Here is a 19,222-nt window from a genome sequence, read left to right as displayed (position 1 = left end):
ACTCTGTAACATCAGTCAGGACCTCATTGTTGTGGAAGTCCAGAGGAAGTCGACACTCATCCAGACCGTCAAAGATGAACACAACCTGGAACTCTTCAAAGCTGCAGATTCCTGCTTCTTTGGTTTCAGGAAAGAAGTGATGAACAAGTTCCACCAAGCTGTACTTTTTCTCTTTCAGCACATTCAGCTCTCTGAAAGTGAATGGAAATGTGAACTGTATGTCCTGGTTGGCTTTGTCTTCAGCCCAGTCCAGAGTGAACTTCTGTGTTAAGACTGTTTTCCCAATGCCAGCCACTCCCTTTGTCATCACTGTTCTGATTGGTTCATCTCTTCCAGGTGAGGGTTTAAAGATATCTTCTTGTCTGATGGTTGTTTCTGGTCTGGCTGGTTTCCTGGATGCTGTTTCAATCTGTCGGACCTCATGTTCCATGTTGACCCCTCCGGTCTCTTCCATTGTGATGTAGAGCTCTGTGTAGATCCTATTTAGTAGTTTTGAATTTCTTGCTTTTGTGATTTTCTCAAACAGATACTGATACTTCTTTTGAAAGTTGGATTTGAGTTTTTGCTGGCACACAGCAAGAATCTCTGAATGAATAAATCAAAAATAAAATTAATAAGAAGATGTTACAGTGAATCAGATTCATTAACTCTACCTATGGAAGCATATATCTGTTAATTTGAAATTATCATGCAAATTTGAAAATTTAATCATCCAATTTTCATTTTCTTTATCACATACTTGTGTGAGCATTCTAGGACCATTTTAAAATGAAAATGGAAACAGCATTTGAAATTTCATTTTCAAAGGCTTAACCTGCTCTAAAGTGGACTTTATTCAAGTGCAGGTAGCAAAACAGTGGCCCCAGTCTATTGTATTTACATGCCCACAATCCGAAACATAAAATGGTGTTGAAACAGTAGACAGACCCTGTGCTAAAGGAGATATGAAAGGAAGCATTGAAGCACCTTTTCTTAGCTTTTAGAGAATTTGGACAGCTCTTATCATGGCTGCCCCTGAAATACTTCTGGATCACTTCACTCAGTTAGGAACCTTCCGAAAAGACCCTTAGTCTGCTCGATAGTGGACTTTATTCAAATGCAATGAGTGAAACAGCGCCCCCAGTCTATTGCATTGCATTTGCATTTACAAGCAGCTTTCCAAGGGACACAATGAAAATGAAAATGCAGTCTGTCAGTCCTCTCATCAAGGCGGGTCCTCAGTTCAGACATCACTTCCTCTTCAAACACTTTTTGTCATATTTGTTTAAACTGTCTATATACACCAATACATATTATAAAGTTGCTCAGAAAAAGAGAGTATAAAAATCTCTAGTCCTTCCAGGGCTAAACACAGCCACTCGTTCCATTCGGACCGAATACAATGATTGGCTGGGTGACTGTCACTCTCCCTCGCTTCCACGGTTACCAGCCCTGCTGCTACAGGAGCTGCCCACATGCACACACCCGGTCAGCTCTCTCAGACCTGACGAGCGAAGCGGTCTTTCGAAGCGGTCTGTCTGCATGGCTTTTCAACGATAGTGACAACTGAGGAACACCAAGGGACTGAAAAGTTACACCGTGTTCGCTTCATTTCTGCTGGACAGGTAATCTGGCTTTTATCATTTTGATGGTAATTTGTTACTTTCATCGCTAGCCAGCGTAGCTACCTACTTAGCATACAGCTAACAGTAGCTCCGACTGCAGACTGGTGTAGGAGCCAGAGTAGAGACGATGAATTATATCTAGCTGTAGGTGAGCTGGAAAACAGCAGCGCGAGCTGTGTTTTCCGACGCTAACATTAGGTAAGACAATGTAGGTGTAGACTGCACCGGTTTAGTTATTCACCATCTAGGTTTATTGTTATACTATGTTTACACCTATCTTTACCTTGTATCTAATCTTTTTGTGTGATTATCTTGTGTCTGCAAGTGTTGTTTGACTGTATGTTACTCTTTTATAAATGTGGTGATGTAGCTGTGTGTTTGGAGTTATGAGAGACATTTCAGTGTTAGTATACATAAACAATGATGGCTAAAGGTACCTGTGTTTCTGGTATAAAAGCTACCTATAATATAGTCTGACATTGTTCGTAGCTAAAACTACTGTGTGAAAACCCTTTTACTGTAACTGGTGTTATGCCATTACTTATTTTACCAGAAGTAAAAATTCCTCTGTTTTATCTCTACTGTGCCCTCAGGTCACCTGCAGATTTGGAGTCTTCCATAACCCTGTGCTTCTCACCAGTATACACTGATCAGACCATGCTGGCTGGCCTGGATTACAACCACCGTGTCCACAGTCCAGCCAGGAGAAAATCTGATGACACAGTTCAGTATGTTGCATTATGAGTACTCTTGTGCATTTTACTCAATACATTTCTATGTGATGAGTCAAAAAATATTTAACAGTATGAGGAATACAGATAGATGGTACTGATTTATTATTTTGATTGCATTTTATGTGGAAATGCTAACTACTCTATAAGAGAACAATGTCAGGTTTTGCAAACTTTTCACTAAGCTGATCCTCCTTTCTGTAGGTACAGCAAGGTGTACAACAAAAAGTACAGGAAGTGGAGCTTGTACTTAATGAAGGTGGAGAAGGACTACATTTACAGTACATTGCAGACCTCCAGAGTGCCATCCTCCTCCTCTGACGGTTGTCTGCTACTGAGGCGAAGCCTAGCAGCAGAACCAGGAGACCTGATGATCCCTGTCAGCATAGGGTTCAGTCAGATTTCCCTGCCCCAACTGTATTGCTAGATACAGTATAACGTACAACAAAAAGTTATATGGTTAGTTTTGAAATGTAGTAATCATGTGAGGTGATTGTGATGTATTTAATCATCTCCACAGCAGCGATACGATGCTACATGCAAAGTCTGAACTGTCTTCATAATCAGTCAGGACACCTTTGGACACACCTGGTCTCTTCTCGTATATACTTGTTTTTAATGATGTTTAAAATGATCAATTTGTGATATATGTTGTAGTTTTAGTGGTCGGTGTTTTGTGACACATTTTGGATGTCATTATTTCAGACATAAGACATAAATGTAGTTGCTTGATTGTTTATGCTGCAAGTGGAAAGAAAAGGCATTTATCATTTTCAATGTTTTATTTAAAAAAGAATGAATATATTATCCGTAACAGGGGAAAATGTACTTTGTATTTTCTCTACCCTCCTGCGCATAAAACAAAAACAATGTACACATATTCATCCACACAGTGAATGGAATTATGGTGACATTACATCTTCCACCCTGCTAGGATTAAACCTCTGTATTGTCCTGGTGGTTCAGGAGAACAGTTGCATATCTTCCAGAAACAGCAACTCAGTATCACGACTCTGTGACCAAGTGTGCCACACTGGCACACTACAAACTGTCTGTAGCTGCCTGACTGAACTGTCTGTTACTCTGTCCTGGGTCTGGAAGGTCAGCCATGTGTGGTGCATGGAAACACAGTAGTCTGGATGTTGTCCACAGTCCTCAGATTCTAACCTGTAATGGAATATATAGTTGTTAGAACCCCAAATGGCAAAGATTGGTTTAATTGGAAAGAATATTCCTCAACATGATCAGATATTTTTTTGAACAGGGGTTTGATGTTCTCTAACAGGATTTCTGTGTCCACATTACACACCAGGTCAATGTACATGACATAGATGAGCTGATGGCTGAAGCAGAGCTGTAGTTAGTTGTTGTAATCAGTAAACAATGATAAAAAATGAATAACAATAGTGATGGAATACATTCATATAGTACTTTATTTTTTACACCCAAAGGGCTTAGGGGGAAACACCATAGAAACTTTGCGACACGTCCACTGGGAGATAACAGACTAATATTAAAATATATATGTATACCTGTTTATCTGCCGTTGTTGGAGTGGCTGCCCTCCCTTCACTGCTTCGCCTCAACCCCAGGCCGGTCCCGGTCCGGTCTCGGTCTCTGCTTGGCTCTGGAGTGCAGTCCTCATCAGACACAATAATGATGTCACTGTGGACGTGGAATGCAAAACCACGTACATGTTGTGAGTCTAACAAGAAATTCACGTTCGTGTAGTGTAACTGATGGAAATTGGAAAACGTGTATCAGCCTGTTTTTAGCTTTTTCCAATGTTATCACAGCTGTTAGCACAGCTACCTCGCAAAAGTTAGCTAGCCAGCTCGTTACTGATTAAAACTTCTTTTAATTTAAAACGTCTTTTTAAACCTATCCAATATTAACATGCTAGCTTGATAGTGAGTATTAACAGCCTGGTTAGTTGTTTATTTTCATAATGATAAAGTTAGATGTCTTACCCCTGATGTGAGCCGCTGCACTGCACTCCTCTCCGCTCGTCACACTGTGCTCGTCCTCCAGCGGTGTCGGCAACGCAAGTTCACGTGTTTTGGGGGCGTGGCTTTGGAAGGAGCCCAGAAGGGAGGGGGTGGGAGTTTCTCTGTTGGATACTTTCAAAATCCAGCAGTTTCTTGCTAGTTTCTCAAACTTACCTACCCTGCCTTTAACTTGCTTATACCCAAAAGCTGTTACATAAGTGTCCTTCTGGGCAGTGTCAAGCCCAGGCTATGACATACCCATTCTCATTCAGAGATGTACTTCACATTATTGCAATACTAGTATTACCGTAGCTCCGTCATAGTTAATATTATAGGAACAGTCAGTCTGTCTGTCATATCAACTGCAAAACCGTTATCATAACTACACACTTGAGATGATATTGAACTAAACTGTAAGTGTTTCCTGCAGACAGGCCAGTAGAGGTGTTTCCTGCCAGGCTCACAGAAGACAACAGAGGACTCCTCACTCCTCCTCAAGTACAGGTTTGTACTTAGCTGTTAAACTCATGTTAATACTTTGTGTATTTTTCTGTAACATAAAGTAGACAATATTTCCCACTTTTACCACAAGACTGTGTATGTATACTGTTTAGTGAGTCATTTTAGGAGCAGTCGCAACACTGTAGTGCTTTGCTGTAAGGTGAGTCTGAACAGATCATGTCCTGGTAACAATCTACCAATTTGCTTGTGTATGTTGCAAGTAAGCAGACACAATATATCTAAGGAATGTACGCATGTAAGTGGATGTAAATAGTCATGGTAGAGTGGTAAGGTTGGCCGTTCATTTCCACTGAGCATGTTTCAGCGGAAGTGTAGTTGTTGTTGTTAGCTATGTTAACCGAGCAGCAAAGCTGACTGTTGCCATGACATTGAGACCTTGTGGTGATTCATGTAAGAAACAGAGTTGGGAAGTAACGGATTACATGTAACAGCATTACATAATCAGGATACAAAAATAAAGCAACTGTATTCCGTTACTGTACAGAAAATAAAGACGTAATCCAATTACAGGTACAATTTGTAAAAATGGGGATTACTCACAGGGATTACTTTAAGCAGAAAGTTTCCATGAAACAGAAAACGGAGTGCTATTTTCCATTTACGTGTATGTTTCCTGTAAAAAGAAAGCTAGGGAGGGATTTGTTGCAGATACTGATTGGCGTGTAGCCAGTAGTTGAATGTGGTTACGACCCCACCCCGTCATGCAGACTGTGTGGACTGATTCAAGCTCTAAGTGAGTGAAAACGGCAGCTGGACCCGGGACAGCACACAGCCTCCGAGACCGACAGAGGCTGTGTTCGGTCCTGTTCATGCCGTGTACACTTGGAGACCGCTGATCGCAGTTTTGTTGCTCACTCGCCAGATGCTGCTCCCTGCATGCATTTCCCACCGGGTTCCCCCCCCCTGGCCTGAAAACCTCCAGTGCTTGAGTAAAGGTGTAAACCTAAACACACACACCGGTGCTCCGAGTTCCCAGTATGGGCAGAGTAAGCTAATTTGACCGGTAGTTGCAGGCCAACTGAGCTAAATAATGGCAGCTAGTTAGCAGCAGTTAGCTGACTTGCTACAGCAACAAGCAAAGCTTGTCCATCAGGAAACTGGTAAATCACAGAGTTGAGGCAGAGCAGCTGGGGAACATCCCAGAGAAAACCAGAATATATTTTCCATCAAATATGATCCGGTTTCAGTAAAATCAGTAAATAAAGTTATGCTTTTGTACAGTAATCAGCGGTGCCCGTCCCAGAAACACCATTTTTCAGTAGCATCATTAAAATTAAGAAAGCTTTTCATTGGACACAAAATTAATCCAGGCCCCCCAGTGCAGGATGATTCTTCAACATTTTAATATTGTTTTCCAGGAAATCACACACACTAAATTGTCATTAAGAATACCCACAAACAACATTTTATGTCATTGATGGGCCAGATCCTGCCATATGACGTATAGGCCCACTGCAAGACATACGGATATAATAACATTTAAATATTGATATTCATTTTTTTTTTTTTTAAACTTTAACGTTTACACTAGCTGTGTAAAACTTTATATATCCTATGGATACAATTACTTTTTACGGACAACATAGCAGTGGACCACTTGTTCATTCAAGGGAGAAGCTGCTTTCACTCCAAACAATGGGACGAGCCGGCATTGTCCACCACATACCTGAGGAGCTGAGGAAGAGGCATCGAGGCTGCAGAGCCGGAGCGAAGGTGAAGGCTAGGCTAGCGGCTAAGCGGTGTACAAGCCCACGGTTCCGTCGATAGTGATGGGGAATGTGAACTGTCTGAACAAGACGGACGAGCTGGCTGCCCTTGTGAGGACGGACAGGACGTTCAGGGAGTGCAGTCTACTTTGCCTCTCTGAAACCTGGCTAACCCAGAACACCCCGGACGCTAATGTGGATCTACCTGGATTCACTACAGTGAGAGCGGACAGGGACTGTGGACGCAGTGGCAAAAGCAAAGGAGAGGGACTCGCGCTGTTTATCAACAACAGATGGTGCAACCAGGGGCATGTTACGGTGAAGGAGTTGTGTGCAACAGAGACATTGAGTTGCTGGCGGTAGGTCTCAGACCGTACTACATGCCTATTGAGTTCTCCCACACCATTGCTGTTGTTGTTTACGTCCCTCCACGTGCGCACGCAGAGACCGCGTGTGACGTAATACACGCCACCATCGCAAGACTGCAAACACAACATCCAGACGCATTCATCGCCATCTCCGGGGATTTCAACCATGTGATACTGGACTCCACACTGTCAGACTTTCACCAGTTTGTAAGCTGCCCCACCAGGAAGAACAGGACATTAGACCTCCTGTACACCAACGTGAGCGAAGCTTACATTGCCACTCTTCTACCCCCACTGGGAAATTCTGATCATAACCTGGTCCTGCTCACGCCACAGTACAAACCACACATCCAGAGACAGTCCACGACCAAACGCTCCTTCAGGAAATGGTCTCCTGAGGCAGCGGAGGCTCTGAGAGACTGCTTTGAATCCACTGACCGGAGCGTCATGCAGGAAGAACATGGTGAGGACATCGAGGGGGGTCACACACTGCACTACTGACTACTTGAACTTCTGCATGGACGTTGTGGTCCCCACCAGAACGGTACGCTGCTTCCCCAACAACAAGCCCTGGATCACCAGTAATGTCAAGGACATCCTGAACAGGAAGAAGAGGGCATTCAAGGATGGTGAAAGGGATGAGCTGAAGCGCATACAGGGGGAACTAAAGGTCCACCTGAGAGAGGTGAAGGAGGACTACAGAAGGAAGGTAGAACAGAAGCTGCAGCACAACAACATGAGGGACATGGATTATGGACTACCTCACAGAGAGACCACAGTACGTCAGACTGAAGGGCCACACGTCAGACACTGTGGTCAGCAGCACCGGAGCACCACAGGGAACCGTGTTCTCTCCCGCCTCTTCACCTTGTACACATCTGACTTCCAGTATAACGACGATATAATGACGATACTGTGATAGTTGGCTGTATCAAGGATGGACAGGAGGAGGAGTATAGGAGCCTGGTAGAGGACTTCGTGAGGTGGTGCAGGACCAACCATCTGCAGCTGAACACCTCTAAGACCAAGGAGATGGTGGTGGACTTCAGAAGGAAGAAACCACATCTCCAACCTTTGTCCATCGAGGGGGTCGATGTGGAGGTGGACAGGACTTACAAATATCTGGGGCTGCAGCTGGATGACAAGCTGGACTGAACAGAAAATATGGACACTCTCCACAGGAAACCACCCTCTGCACAACACCTTCATCGGACAGATGATGTGCAGTGGTAGACTGCTGTCCCAGCCCAGCTCCACCAACAGACTTAAAAACTCTTTCGTCCCCCTGGCCATCAGACTGTACAACAGCTCCTAGTCATGGCAGGGAGGACAATAGACAAAAGAACAATTTCTACCTCCATCTGCACTCCTTTTTGCACTGTTTACTGTTTTTGCACTGTTTTACTGTGTTATTTTATTAGTTAATTCTATTTTAGTATAGGTTTAATGTATGTTTCGTATGCTGCTGGATACTTGAATTTCCCTCGGGATAAATAAATAAAGAAAATAAATAAATCTAACATGACTGTACATGCTGCTGTAGAAAACAAGAGCCACAATACCAATCTGCATAAATATAGGAGTGTCATGTGTATTTCCCTATTAATAAACTGTTAAGTGAGTAATGTTAGGAGCAGTCGCAACATGATCATCTGAACAGATCTTGTGCTGACAATAATGTACTGATCTGTTTGTGTATGTTGCAAACCATAGTGAAGGATATTCACTTGAGGAAGAGTGAGGAGTCCTCTGTTGTCTTCTGTCAGCCTGGCAGGAAACACCTCTGCTGGCCTGTCTGCAGGAAACACTTACAGTTTAACGTTAGTCCAATATCATCTCAAGTGTGTAGTTACGATAACGGTTTTGCACTGTTCATATGACAGACAGACTGATAGGACAGAGAGACTCACTGTTCCTATAACATTAACTGTAACAGAGCTGTGGTATTGTCACTAATACCAGTATTGCAATAATTTGAAGTATATCTCTGAATGAGAATGGATTTGTAATTGCCTGGGCTTGACACTGCGCAGCAGGACACTGAGGTTACAGCTTTTAAGCAAGTTATATTGCACGTGCCATACATTTGTCAGGTAAACTTACATAGGCTACTGCAGCAACAGACACACATACATGCATGTGGGTTTAATGTTACAATACATGCCAGAAACAGCTTGACGTTACAGTTAGAAACATTAGCTGCAGAACATGCTAATGCCAAGTTCAACAGGCAAGTGTTTAAAAAGAACAGAAAAGCAACACTTACAGCTTCCAAGTTTGAGGTCGGTGTAGATCCATCCTTGAGCTGTTCAGTTGATAGATATCATTTGGTTGTGAAGTTACAGCCTATTGTTGTATAATGGTAGATACACAACTGAACCATGAGAACCTGAAATGGCCTTCCAACTGAAGAGGAAGTGACATCCTAACTGAGGACCCACCTTGATGAGAGGACTGACAGATTGCATTTGCATTTGCATTGTCTTCCGTGGAAAGCATAAGTAGCAGTTACATACAAGCAGTATGTAACTGCAATGCAATAGACTGGGGGCGCTATTTCACTCATTGCATTTGAAAAAAGTCCACTTTAGAGCAGGTTAAGCCTTTGAAAATTAAATGTCAAATGCTGTTTCCATTTTCATTTTAATATGGTCCTAGAATGCTCACACAAGTATGTGATAATGAAAATGAAATTTGGATGATTACATTTTAATTAAAACTTTTACCTAAATAACACAAATGGTAATGTTATTGTGTGATTTAATTTTCATTTTCAAGTTTGAATGATAATTTGAAATTAGTCCCCTATACGCTTCCATACTTTTCTATCAAGTATGCGCATTTCTGTATTTATGGCATCTATTCAACTAATTGGACAACTATGTCCGGAATGGGGTAAGTATTGTAAAGTTACTTATTATGCCTCAGCAACAACTGATATTGCCAAAGGTTTTAGGACACCCCTCCGAATCATTGAATTGAGGTGTTCCAATCACTTACTTGGCCACAGGTGTATAAAATCAAGCACCTAGGCATGCAGACTGCTTCTATAGTGTGGTACCATGATAGGTTGCCACCTGTGCAATTAGTCAATTCGTGAATTTTCCTCACTACTAAATATTCCACGGTCAACTGTTAGAGGTATTATAACAAAGTGGAAGCAATTGGAAAAGTGGTACCTAAAATCACAGAGTGGGGTCAGCGCATACTGAGGCGTACAGTGCACAGAATTTGCCAACTTCCTGCAGTCAATAGCCACAGACCTCTGAACATGGTGTGGCATTTAGATTAGCTCAAGAACAGTGCTTAGAGAGCTTCATGGAATAGGTTTCCATGGCCGAGCAGCTGCATCCAAGCCTTACATAACCAAGTGCAATGCAAAGCATTGGATACAGTGGTGTAAAGCACGCCATCACTGGACACTAGAGCAATGGAGACGTCTTCTCTGGAGTGACGAATCACGCTTCTCTGTCTGGCAACTGATGGACGAGTCTGGGTTTGACGGTTGCTAGGACAACAGTACTTGCATTGTGCAAAAGTGTAAAGTTTGGTGGAGGGGGGATTATAGTGTGGGGTTGTTGTCATACATCTATGTACTCTCTGGTCTCCTAAGAAATCAGAAAGTTTATGACTTAATTAAAGAGGGAATTTAGATCATCCTAGCAGTCTCTTACAATTACATCAGTTTTGATGATTGGTAATTTTAATCCATAGAGGCAACAAAAGCTGGGTTGTCTGCCTTTGTTTCATCGCTTTTTGTTCTCAGGTACACTGTCTCTGGTGGATGTTTGTTTTCTAACTTCTTCCACAAACCAAGAGGCAACACAAGATATTTGTCTCTTTGTATGAGTAAACATTAGCTACAAAGCTAATGTTTGTTGATGTTAACTTCTTAACTTCTTAATATACAAGATATCCATTTTGTTATTCAAACCATGACTTACCTGTAGGTTCTGATGTGTGTTTTGATAAATTTTCCACTAGATCATTCTTATTCATCTTCCCTAAAACCATTTTGGTGACTTTTATAGCGTTTATATGGTAAGTCTGCACCATCTCATCCACTGTATCCACCCTCTCTGCATTTTCCAGTCGACTCTTTGGTATTGCGGGGAAGGCTTCCAGGACCTCTGACTGCTGCAGGTACCACTTGAATTTTTTAAACTCCTCGGTTCCCAAATCCTCCAAAGTTCCCAAGAGGAATACTTTGGATGTTGCCATCTTTCAGCCCTGCAAAAATCCAAAATACACCTACAAGTTAATTTTACTTTACTTTAAAGAACAATTCATCATTTACTAAGCCCTGATCACTTAGTTACTGTTTCTATGCCTGTCAAGCTATTTTGACATATTTACCATTCTAAATTTGACAGTATTTTAGGTATTTCACTTCATACAGAAGTAAACAAAAACAATGTCTAATTGTTTGCCAGAGACCGTTGATTTAGCTAAAATGACCACTATCATTGGCAGATTTTATCACCTTAAACTTTGACTCCATCTCCAACTGACATTTTAAAGTTGGTGGCTGAATCAATTTTAAATGTGGACCTCGTGACAAGGTCTTAAATATGCATTTTATAGCTACATACATAATTATGCTAAGGCAATCATGCCGTTTTATAAATTAAAAAAATGATGTAAATGTAAGAATTAACATTCTTTTTTTTTCTAACATAAACCATTCAGATATTTACTGTAGAAAAACATACTTGGAAAAACAATACAAAGGTTTAATGCTTTAATTGCAGTATTTTATAACAATGTATCTCAGTTTTATAAGAGGAAATATGGCAGCAGAGAGCACTGCAACACAACCAAAGCATTGTAAACACAAACCACTTTAAAAAAAATACATTCACCAACTTGACAATATGCAACAACAAACTACACAATACAAAAGCATATACAGAAAGAGTACCTAGGATCCTTGTAGTTAAATCCACTTCAGCAGCTCGAGATTTACAGTTGCAATATCAAAACAGAAAGAAGTTTGTCCATCATGTAGAGAGGCAGAAACTAAGGGTGTGAAGGTTAGGGGGGAGGGATGAGACGACCATCACAGATGGGGTAATTATTATTTGCCTTCTTATTATCTGTAACCATGGTCTTTATTTGCTGTCAGCCAAGTGCTTTAGTTGCCTGACCCTAACCGTACCTTAACTAAAACGTTACTTACTTATGCAATCTTTCCCTGTTAAAAAAAATGTTGATGATAATCCAAGGTGTCCAGAATTATCCAATATGTATGTTCAGGTCTCTTTATGAGGTTAGTTTTTAATTCCTACTGAAATATTTGTCATATTATGTAGTATTTACTGCATTTATATTTTTGCTATGGTTTTCTATATTTGCTGTGTGCGGTGAAGATATTGTCATCACTTTCTTGTCTTGTGTATAAGTCTTCAATAAAGTTACCTTGAATAACAGTGTGCTCTTATTTTGACAGAAACACAACCACCCTAGGTCATTGCTGCATTAAATACACCTGAGCTTATCTAAAGTGCTTTAATGATTATAGATGACGAAATGTTTGCGCATGGACACCCCGGACTTTGTACTGCAGGTGGAACGCTGAGGCCACAGAACAAGAGTATTTCTTCAGTACTTTCATAACTTCTGTGAAAGATATATTTTTAATGCAGCATGTCTCTGTTATTATAGTAGTTATATTTTATTTATACTTGTTAATTAAACTTTGTGAATGTGTCTTTTAGTCAGCATTGGATGATAAGAATGTTAAAACTGACGTTTTGGAATTTCATTATATTTGTTAAATCTGCTGACTCAATATAAAATACAGAGCTACAGTAGATAAAATGATATTGCTGAGGTGGAGCATGAATCTGAACTTTCAACTCAGTTGTAATATAATTTACTGTTTTGATGGCAATGTGACATTTTTGCTGCAGTTCGTCACAGTAACAGCTCAGCCTGATTAATTAATACAATAAGTGTAAACATACAATAATTCCAATATTCTGAAGTAATATCATTGCTTTGAACTTTTCCTGGGAACCTTTAACATATTTACTGTAATATAGTGTAAAATAAGCATTCATGAATGAATCCATACTTTGTGAATCATTTAATTTTAATAGTTGTTGAAGAGTTGATTCTGTTTTCTTTTTTAAGGTTTATGGCATTGTTTTGAATTTCATTGTATGGTACAGGTGCTTCTAATATTTCACCAACACAAGACACTGCCTCAAAGGTACCAAAGAATTACGTTACTAAAGATGAACATTGAATTTATATTACAATTAATAAATTATTCATACTACAATTTAGCATTTATTTGACACATTTAATTTTACTCTTTTGGTGCAGAGGAAAGTTTGGAGTGACTGTCCGTCAGTACTGATAACTACAAAAATCCATTTGTATTCTGTAAAGTGGTATGGATGTTATTGATCATGTTAGTTATCCTGACATTAGATGATATGGCGAAGCACTTCAATGTGAAACATGGCAATCTCTCTCAGTCTTTAGAATAAATCTTACAAGGAAAGGCTGAAAATTAAAAAAAATAACCCAGAGGCCATCCTGATTCAATGTTCAACAAAGCAACATAAAACATTACTACGAACATCACCTCTACTGTTAGTAGATTAGTTTAACACTGACACTCGCTGACAGTAACATAATGGAAAGTTGTTAGCTACGTTACCTTTAAAAGGGGAAAATAATCTGCCCGAAGCCGATGAGTGAAGGAGAAATTACTCAGCAGCTTCAATCAAGGAACCAACCAGAGAGAATAAACATGTAACTCTCAGCAGGTTTTTTTTAAAGTTAAAGGTCTGTTGATTCAGAGACAGTTCGATCTCCCATTATTATGCTATAAAAAGAAGGAAGTGCGGCTGTGATCTGTGGACCTTGAACAAGTGAAGTCATAACAAATCCTTAATCAGTGTGACCATAAATCTCAAATGATGTAGTTTTAACCTCAGTGCATTTTATTTTTCAACAGTTTGAAAAGCTGCAGTGCAATTTGAACAAAGAATTTCAGGACACTTGTTGAGCATTTCTAAAATGCATTGTTGTAGTAACTGGTATCTGTTATTTAGTCTGTTGTGTTTTGGGTTTCAGTCCTGTCTGTTGTCCTGTGTCCAGTCTGCTAGTGTTAATCTGTTTTGTTCAGTTATCTTAGCCTGTTGCTGAGTTTGTCTGTGTTGTTCTGTTATCTTGTCTCCCTTAGTCACTCTGTGGTTTTTTTTTGGTTCGGTCCCTGTTTGTTTTGTAGCTAACGCCATGCATTTAGACTCCCTGTTTCTGTTCTGTTAATTTAGACTTAGGTATAGTTTGCTTGCTACCTTAGTGTGCTAACTCTACCTGATGTTATTGTTTATCTGGTGATGATCTGTCAGCTGGTGTTCAGAGGTGTTTGGTATTTTCCTTATCTCTGATCTTTTCCATGTTTAGTTTTGTCCTGTTTCCTGGTTAGTCCTGTCTCTGTTCCCTACCCTGTTCTGTGTAACCGTTGGTCCATGTTTTCTGTTTGGGGGTTTTGTTCCTTGTCTTGTGTTCTCTGTTTAGCCTTGTTTATTCCATTGTTCATTTGCAGTTTCTGTTTAATTCTAGCTTCAGTCTGTGTTCCCTGTTGGTTGTAGTTTATTTGTGATCATCTCACCTGCTTTGCGCTCACCAAAACCGTGACACTACTAAATTCATTTTCAAAGCTTGAAACATCTATCTAGCTCTCCTTGAGTAAAGAAATTTCCTCAACTGAGCCCTTGTGTACAATAAATAAATTAAATGTTAGAGGCGGTCTAGGGCCTTTGTGTTTGGCCTTGTCAAATCATCCAGATTTGACTAAAAACATTTATTTGTATACTTGTCCTATTAGTCAGGGGGCTCTACCATTAGGTAAGGTAAGCAGCGGTCGTTGTTGTAAAAGAATAATGAGAATTTTAGGTGGCAAGACATGTTTGGGTTCTTTACAAGTTAAATCTTTTATTAGTTTATTGTTGTACACCTTCTGAGTCAAGGAACAGGCAGGAGAAATCACTACTTACTCCTGGTATATCTACAAAACAGCAAAAAAGACGCAAGAACAACTGCTGTCCAAGTGTAAAACAGTAATTTAATCGGATCTCATAATTACTACTTGTTGACCACCAGTCATTTACAAGCTGCTGGACTGTGGTGCTGATCACATCAATATTTTATAATCAAGACGTTATCTGACAAAACCAATAAAGCAATAAAAGGTTGTCTTCTTGATGCCACACAGCTCTCAACCCACACTGGGCAGATCTACAGTATCATTATTTTGGGTGAGAAAACATTTTACCCGCTTTAATGTAAACTTAGGTTACTCACAGGGCATTTAGATGAAAGACGGCATGGTCCTGTCATTAAACTGTATATTAAAGTCCATCCATACAAAGCAATTGGACAAAAACTCTGAACTATATTCTAAAATTGACTGCTGAAGATGATACGCTCTGCTTCTGAAACATTTACTGTAGACATGCAAACCACGACTAAGCTGGAACCCATTCAGAACATGACGTAGCCAGATTCTGTGGACTTAGCGTTGATCCTTTTTTTACCACATTCTTCCTCCTACGGCTCACAGAGCGATACAGACCCAGATGAGCGAATGCCAAAACCAATCCCAAACCCAGGATAAAGAGGTTCAGCGAATGTGGTGTTGAAGGTGTGGAGGTGGATCAGTGTGTCAGAGGAGACTCTGTAGAAGGACAGAGAGCCAGCAGGACAGTCCACATACACTGCTACTCTGTTAGAGGAGGAGGAGGAGGAGGAGAGAGGGAGGTCTGCGACTCTGCCATTGTGCCAGACAGAGGAACCACCCCCAGAGCAGCTCAGACTCCAGGACTGATTGTTCATTCCAAACCTGCATCCAGCACTGTTTCCTTTCCTTCTGATTCCTCTGTAAGTCACTGCTATATGAACTGCTCCTTCCCACTCGACCTCCCAGTAACAGCGACCAGTCAGACCATTTCTACACAACAGCTGACAGAAGCAGTCAAATCTCTCTGGATGATCAGGATATGGTTGATAATCTCTCACTGCGGTTACTTTCTTGTTGTCGTCAGACAGTTTGAGCTTTCTGTATGCCGTGTCTGGGTCCAGTGCAAGTTCACAAGAAACTGATTGAGAGAACGAAACAAAGCAAGTAATCACAAGATAAGTAAAATGTTGAATTAATTTTCTTAAATGTTAACTGTTAATCAGGTTCATATTACTGAACAACTATGTGTTCATCAACTCAAAAGGAAAAGAAAAGAGAAATGTGGTTGATGAAGTTACTGGGGCTGTGGAGCAAGAGGGGGTCATCTACTGATCACAGGGTTGGTGGAATTCCCACACCTCCTCCTTTCCACAAGTGTCATTGGGCAAGCCATCGGTTTGTGGATAAAAGTGCTATATAAATGTGTCGGTTTAATAGAGAGAGAACAGCAACCTCTCCTAATAATTTCTCCAATCACATACCTATATAGATCTATCTGTCACAAGCGGGATAGCAGGACAATAAGCGATTAGGGGTGTGACAAAATGTCATGCATTGTTCACCCGATCTCGCGCTACAAATAAATTTTCTCACGCAGTGAAAAACATCGAGTCACAGAGCGAATCAACTCTGCCCAGCTGATGTGACACAAGCGTATGTCATGACAGTCATAAAGTGAACCCGCTCTCGTGTTGTAAGTCCAGCCAGCTTGTGACCGAGTGGTAACGTAACTGTAAGAGTTTTACAAAAACTCTGAAGCACTACCTTGCTCTGTTTGGGAGTATGATCTACACTTTGTCGGAGGTGCTGAAGTTAACGTGGCCTGAAGGGAATACTACTAGCAGAGCAATAATGTAACGTAATGCACAGCAGAGTATAGGGTAAGTAGACTTTTATTATTAATAGACAAACTATCATGAATTCTCATAAAATGATGATGTTAGTCTTGTAATATTACGACAGAAGAAACCTTTCTGAAAGCAACACAGAATGCTTAAGAACCTTACTGCGTTGTATAGATTTTTTTTGAATTTTACCTCCTGAATTGCGTATTTCCCTTTATATAAATAAAAACATTTCCACCATAAATTGGTGCAGAACAAAATTTACATATAACTTAGAATTGAAGATTTCCTCAAAATACGGATAAAAGCTTGTCTTGTCTAATGAAATAACCTGCAACAAAAGGCATACAACATGGTGAGGAAGGCAGAGACCAAAACTGGGAAGGCAAGCCAACACAGGCAAACAAATACAACAGAGAGCAGACAAAGTACAAAATCAAAAATCCAAGAACAGTCCAAGGGAAACAAGTAATAATTCAAAAAACCACTGGGAGAACACTGAGGAAAGGGCTGCTACCATAGGTACATAGATAAATAAGACCTGGTAACAGACAATGGAAGCACACTAAATACATAAGTGAAGAGAAGATAACTAGACACAGGTCAAACTTACACTTCTTCACACCAGGTTTCAGTCTCTGCTCTCCACAATATTCCATCCTAGAGGAAGAAATATAAAATACATCTGTATTGTATAACCTTCCCTGATTTTCCATCCAACATAAGCAACATAAACATAAACTGCTATTCCTCCGCCTGACAGCATATGAGAACAGTGTGTTTATTCTGTACCTTAGAATGTCCAGTCGCCAGTGTGGCTCCTTCAGTCCAGCAGACAGCAGCTCCATTCCCGAGTCTCCAGGATGATTGTAGCTCAGGTCCAGCTCTCTCAGATGGGAGGGGTTGGACCACAGAGCAGAGGCCAGAGAAGAACAGCCTTCTCCTGTGAGCAGACAACCTGACAGCCTGGAAAGAGATAGAAAAATCCAGTCAAATGTCAGTGTTTACATTTTACACAGTTAATTATCAACTGGCTTTTTTTCAATGACCTAACAGCATTGGGCAGATTTCGGGAAAACAACTGAAAAAAGACAAATAATTCATTACCAAAGACAGTTGTTGTAAAAGGTTAAAATCAATTTGAAAATAATGAAAATAAGAATTTGCAGACATGCTTTATCTTCCTGTCATTATAATGAATTTGGAATCTTTTCAAGAAAGAGCTGATCTCTGACCTGAGAGTTTCCAGTGTACAGTGTGGACTCTTGAGTCCAGCAGACAGTAACTTCACTCCTGAATCCTGCAGGTCGTTGTTACTCAGGTCCAGGTCTCTCAGCCTAGAGGACTGTGAACTAAGAACTGAGGACAGAGCTTCACAGCTTCTCCATGATAGGTTGCAGCCACTGAGCCTGAAATTAGTTTTAAACTGAATTAATAGAACAGCAAAATGTTTTGTGTTTATTCTTCATGAACTGTAAAGTTAAAAATGAATATATCCACCTACACAGTTTTTTTGGAGGCTTTGACCACTGGCAGCAGCCTCAGAAGAGCCTCCTCTGAAGCAGAGTATTTCTTCAGGTCAAACACGTCCAGATCTTTTTCTGATGACAGTAAGATGAAGACCAGAGCTGACCACTGAGCAGGAGAGAGTTTATCTGTGGAGAGATTTCCTGATCTCAGGTGCTTTTGGATCTCTTCCTCTAGTGAATGGTCCTTCAGTTCATTCAGACAGTGGAACAGATTGATGCCTCTCTCTGAGGAATTACCCCTGATTATATCCTTTATGTACTTGACTGTCTTCTGATTGGTGTGTGAGGTCGGTCTTGTCTCTGTCAACAGGCCTCGTATCAGGGTCTGATTGGTGTGCAGAGAAAGACCCAGGAGGAAGCGGAGGAACAAGTCCAGGTGTCCATTTGGACTCTGTAAGGACCTGTCCACAGCACTCTGGTAGAAATGTTTTAATTTAGTTGTGGCACTTGAGAAAATAGAAAATCGTGAGTTTGATTGTTTTTCTGCCAGCAGATTGACACCAGAGTTGATGAAGGTCAGATGGACATGAAGAGCAGCCAGAAACTCCTGAAGGCTCAGATGGACGAAGCAGAACACCTTGTCCTGGTACAGCCCTCTCTCCTCTTTAAAGATCTGTGTGAACACTCCTGAGTACACTGAGGCTGCTCTGATATCGATGCCACACTCTGTCAGGTCGGATTCATAGAAGATCAGGTTGCCTTTCTGCAGCTGCTCAAAAGCCAGTTTTCCCAGAGACTCAATCATCTTCCTGCTCTTTTTATTCCAGTGTGGATCTGTCTCAGCTCCTCCATCATACTTGATGTTCTTCAGTTTGGACTGAACCACCAGGAAGTGGATGTACATCTCAGTCAGGGTCTTGGGCAGCTCTCCTCTCTTTCTGGTCTTCAACACCTCCTCCAGAACTGTAGCAGTGATCCAGCAGAAGACTGGGATGTGGCACATGATGTGGAG

General features: G+C 40.8%; 2 protein-coding genes across 2 annotated transcripts in view; both read right to left on the bottom strand.

The window, feature by feature from the left end:
• Nucleotides 1-11,140, bottom strand: part of LOC123977325 (NACHT, LRR and PYD domains-containing protein 3-like) — a 15,896-nt gene extending 4,756 nt beyond the window's left edge. Inside the window, exons 1-2 of the mRNA XM_046059913.1 lie at nt 10,864-11,140; nt 86-585 (exon numbers count right to left, since the gene is read on the bottom strand). Of these exons, the coding sequence (XP_045915869.1) occupies nt 86-585; nt 10,864-11,140 (777 nt within the window). The remainder of the gene's footprint in view (nt 1-85; nt 586-10,863) is intronic.
• A 3,920-nt stretch (nt 11,141-15,060) lies between these two features.
• Nucleotides 15,061-19,222, bottom strand: part of LOC123978276 (E3 ubiquitin-protein ligase TRIM50-like) — a 13,705-nt gene continuing 9,543 nt past the window's right edge. The window contains exons 6-10 of the mRNA XM_046061446.1: nt 18,246-18,270; nt 17,977-18,150; nt 17,534-17,707; nt 17,355-17,401; nt 15,061-16,035 (exon numbers count right to left, since the gene is read on the bottom strand). Of these exons, the coding sequence (XP_045917402.1) occupies nt 15,488-16,035; nt 17,355-17,401; nt 17,534-17,707; nt 17,977-18,150; nt 18,246-18,270 (968 nt within the window). The 3' untranslated portion in view covers nt 15,061-15,487. The remainder of the gene's footprint in view (nt 16,036-17,354; nt 17,402-17,533; nt 17,708-17,976; nt 18,151-18,245; nt 18,271-19,222) is intronic.

The sequence above is a fragment of the Micropterus dolomieu genome, linkage group LG10 (assembly GCF_021292245.1).
Source record: "Micropterus dolomieu isolate WLL.071019.BEF.003 ecotype Adirondacks linkage group LG10, ASM2129224v1, whole genome shotgun sequence".
Lineage (NCBI taxonomy): Eukaryota > Metazoa > Chordata > Actinopteri > Centrarchiformes > Centrarchidae > Micropterus > Micropterus dolomieu.
Note: the sequence above shows the minus strand (reverse complement) of the source record. Positions and strands in the feature narration are given on the sequence as shown.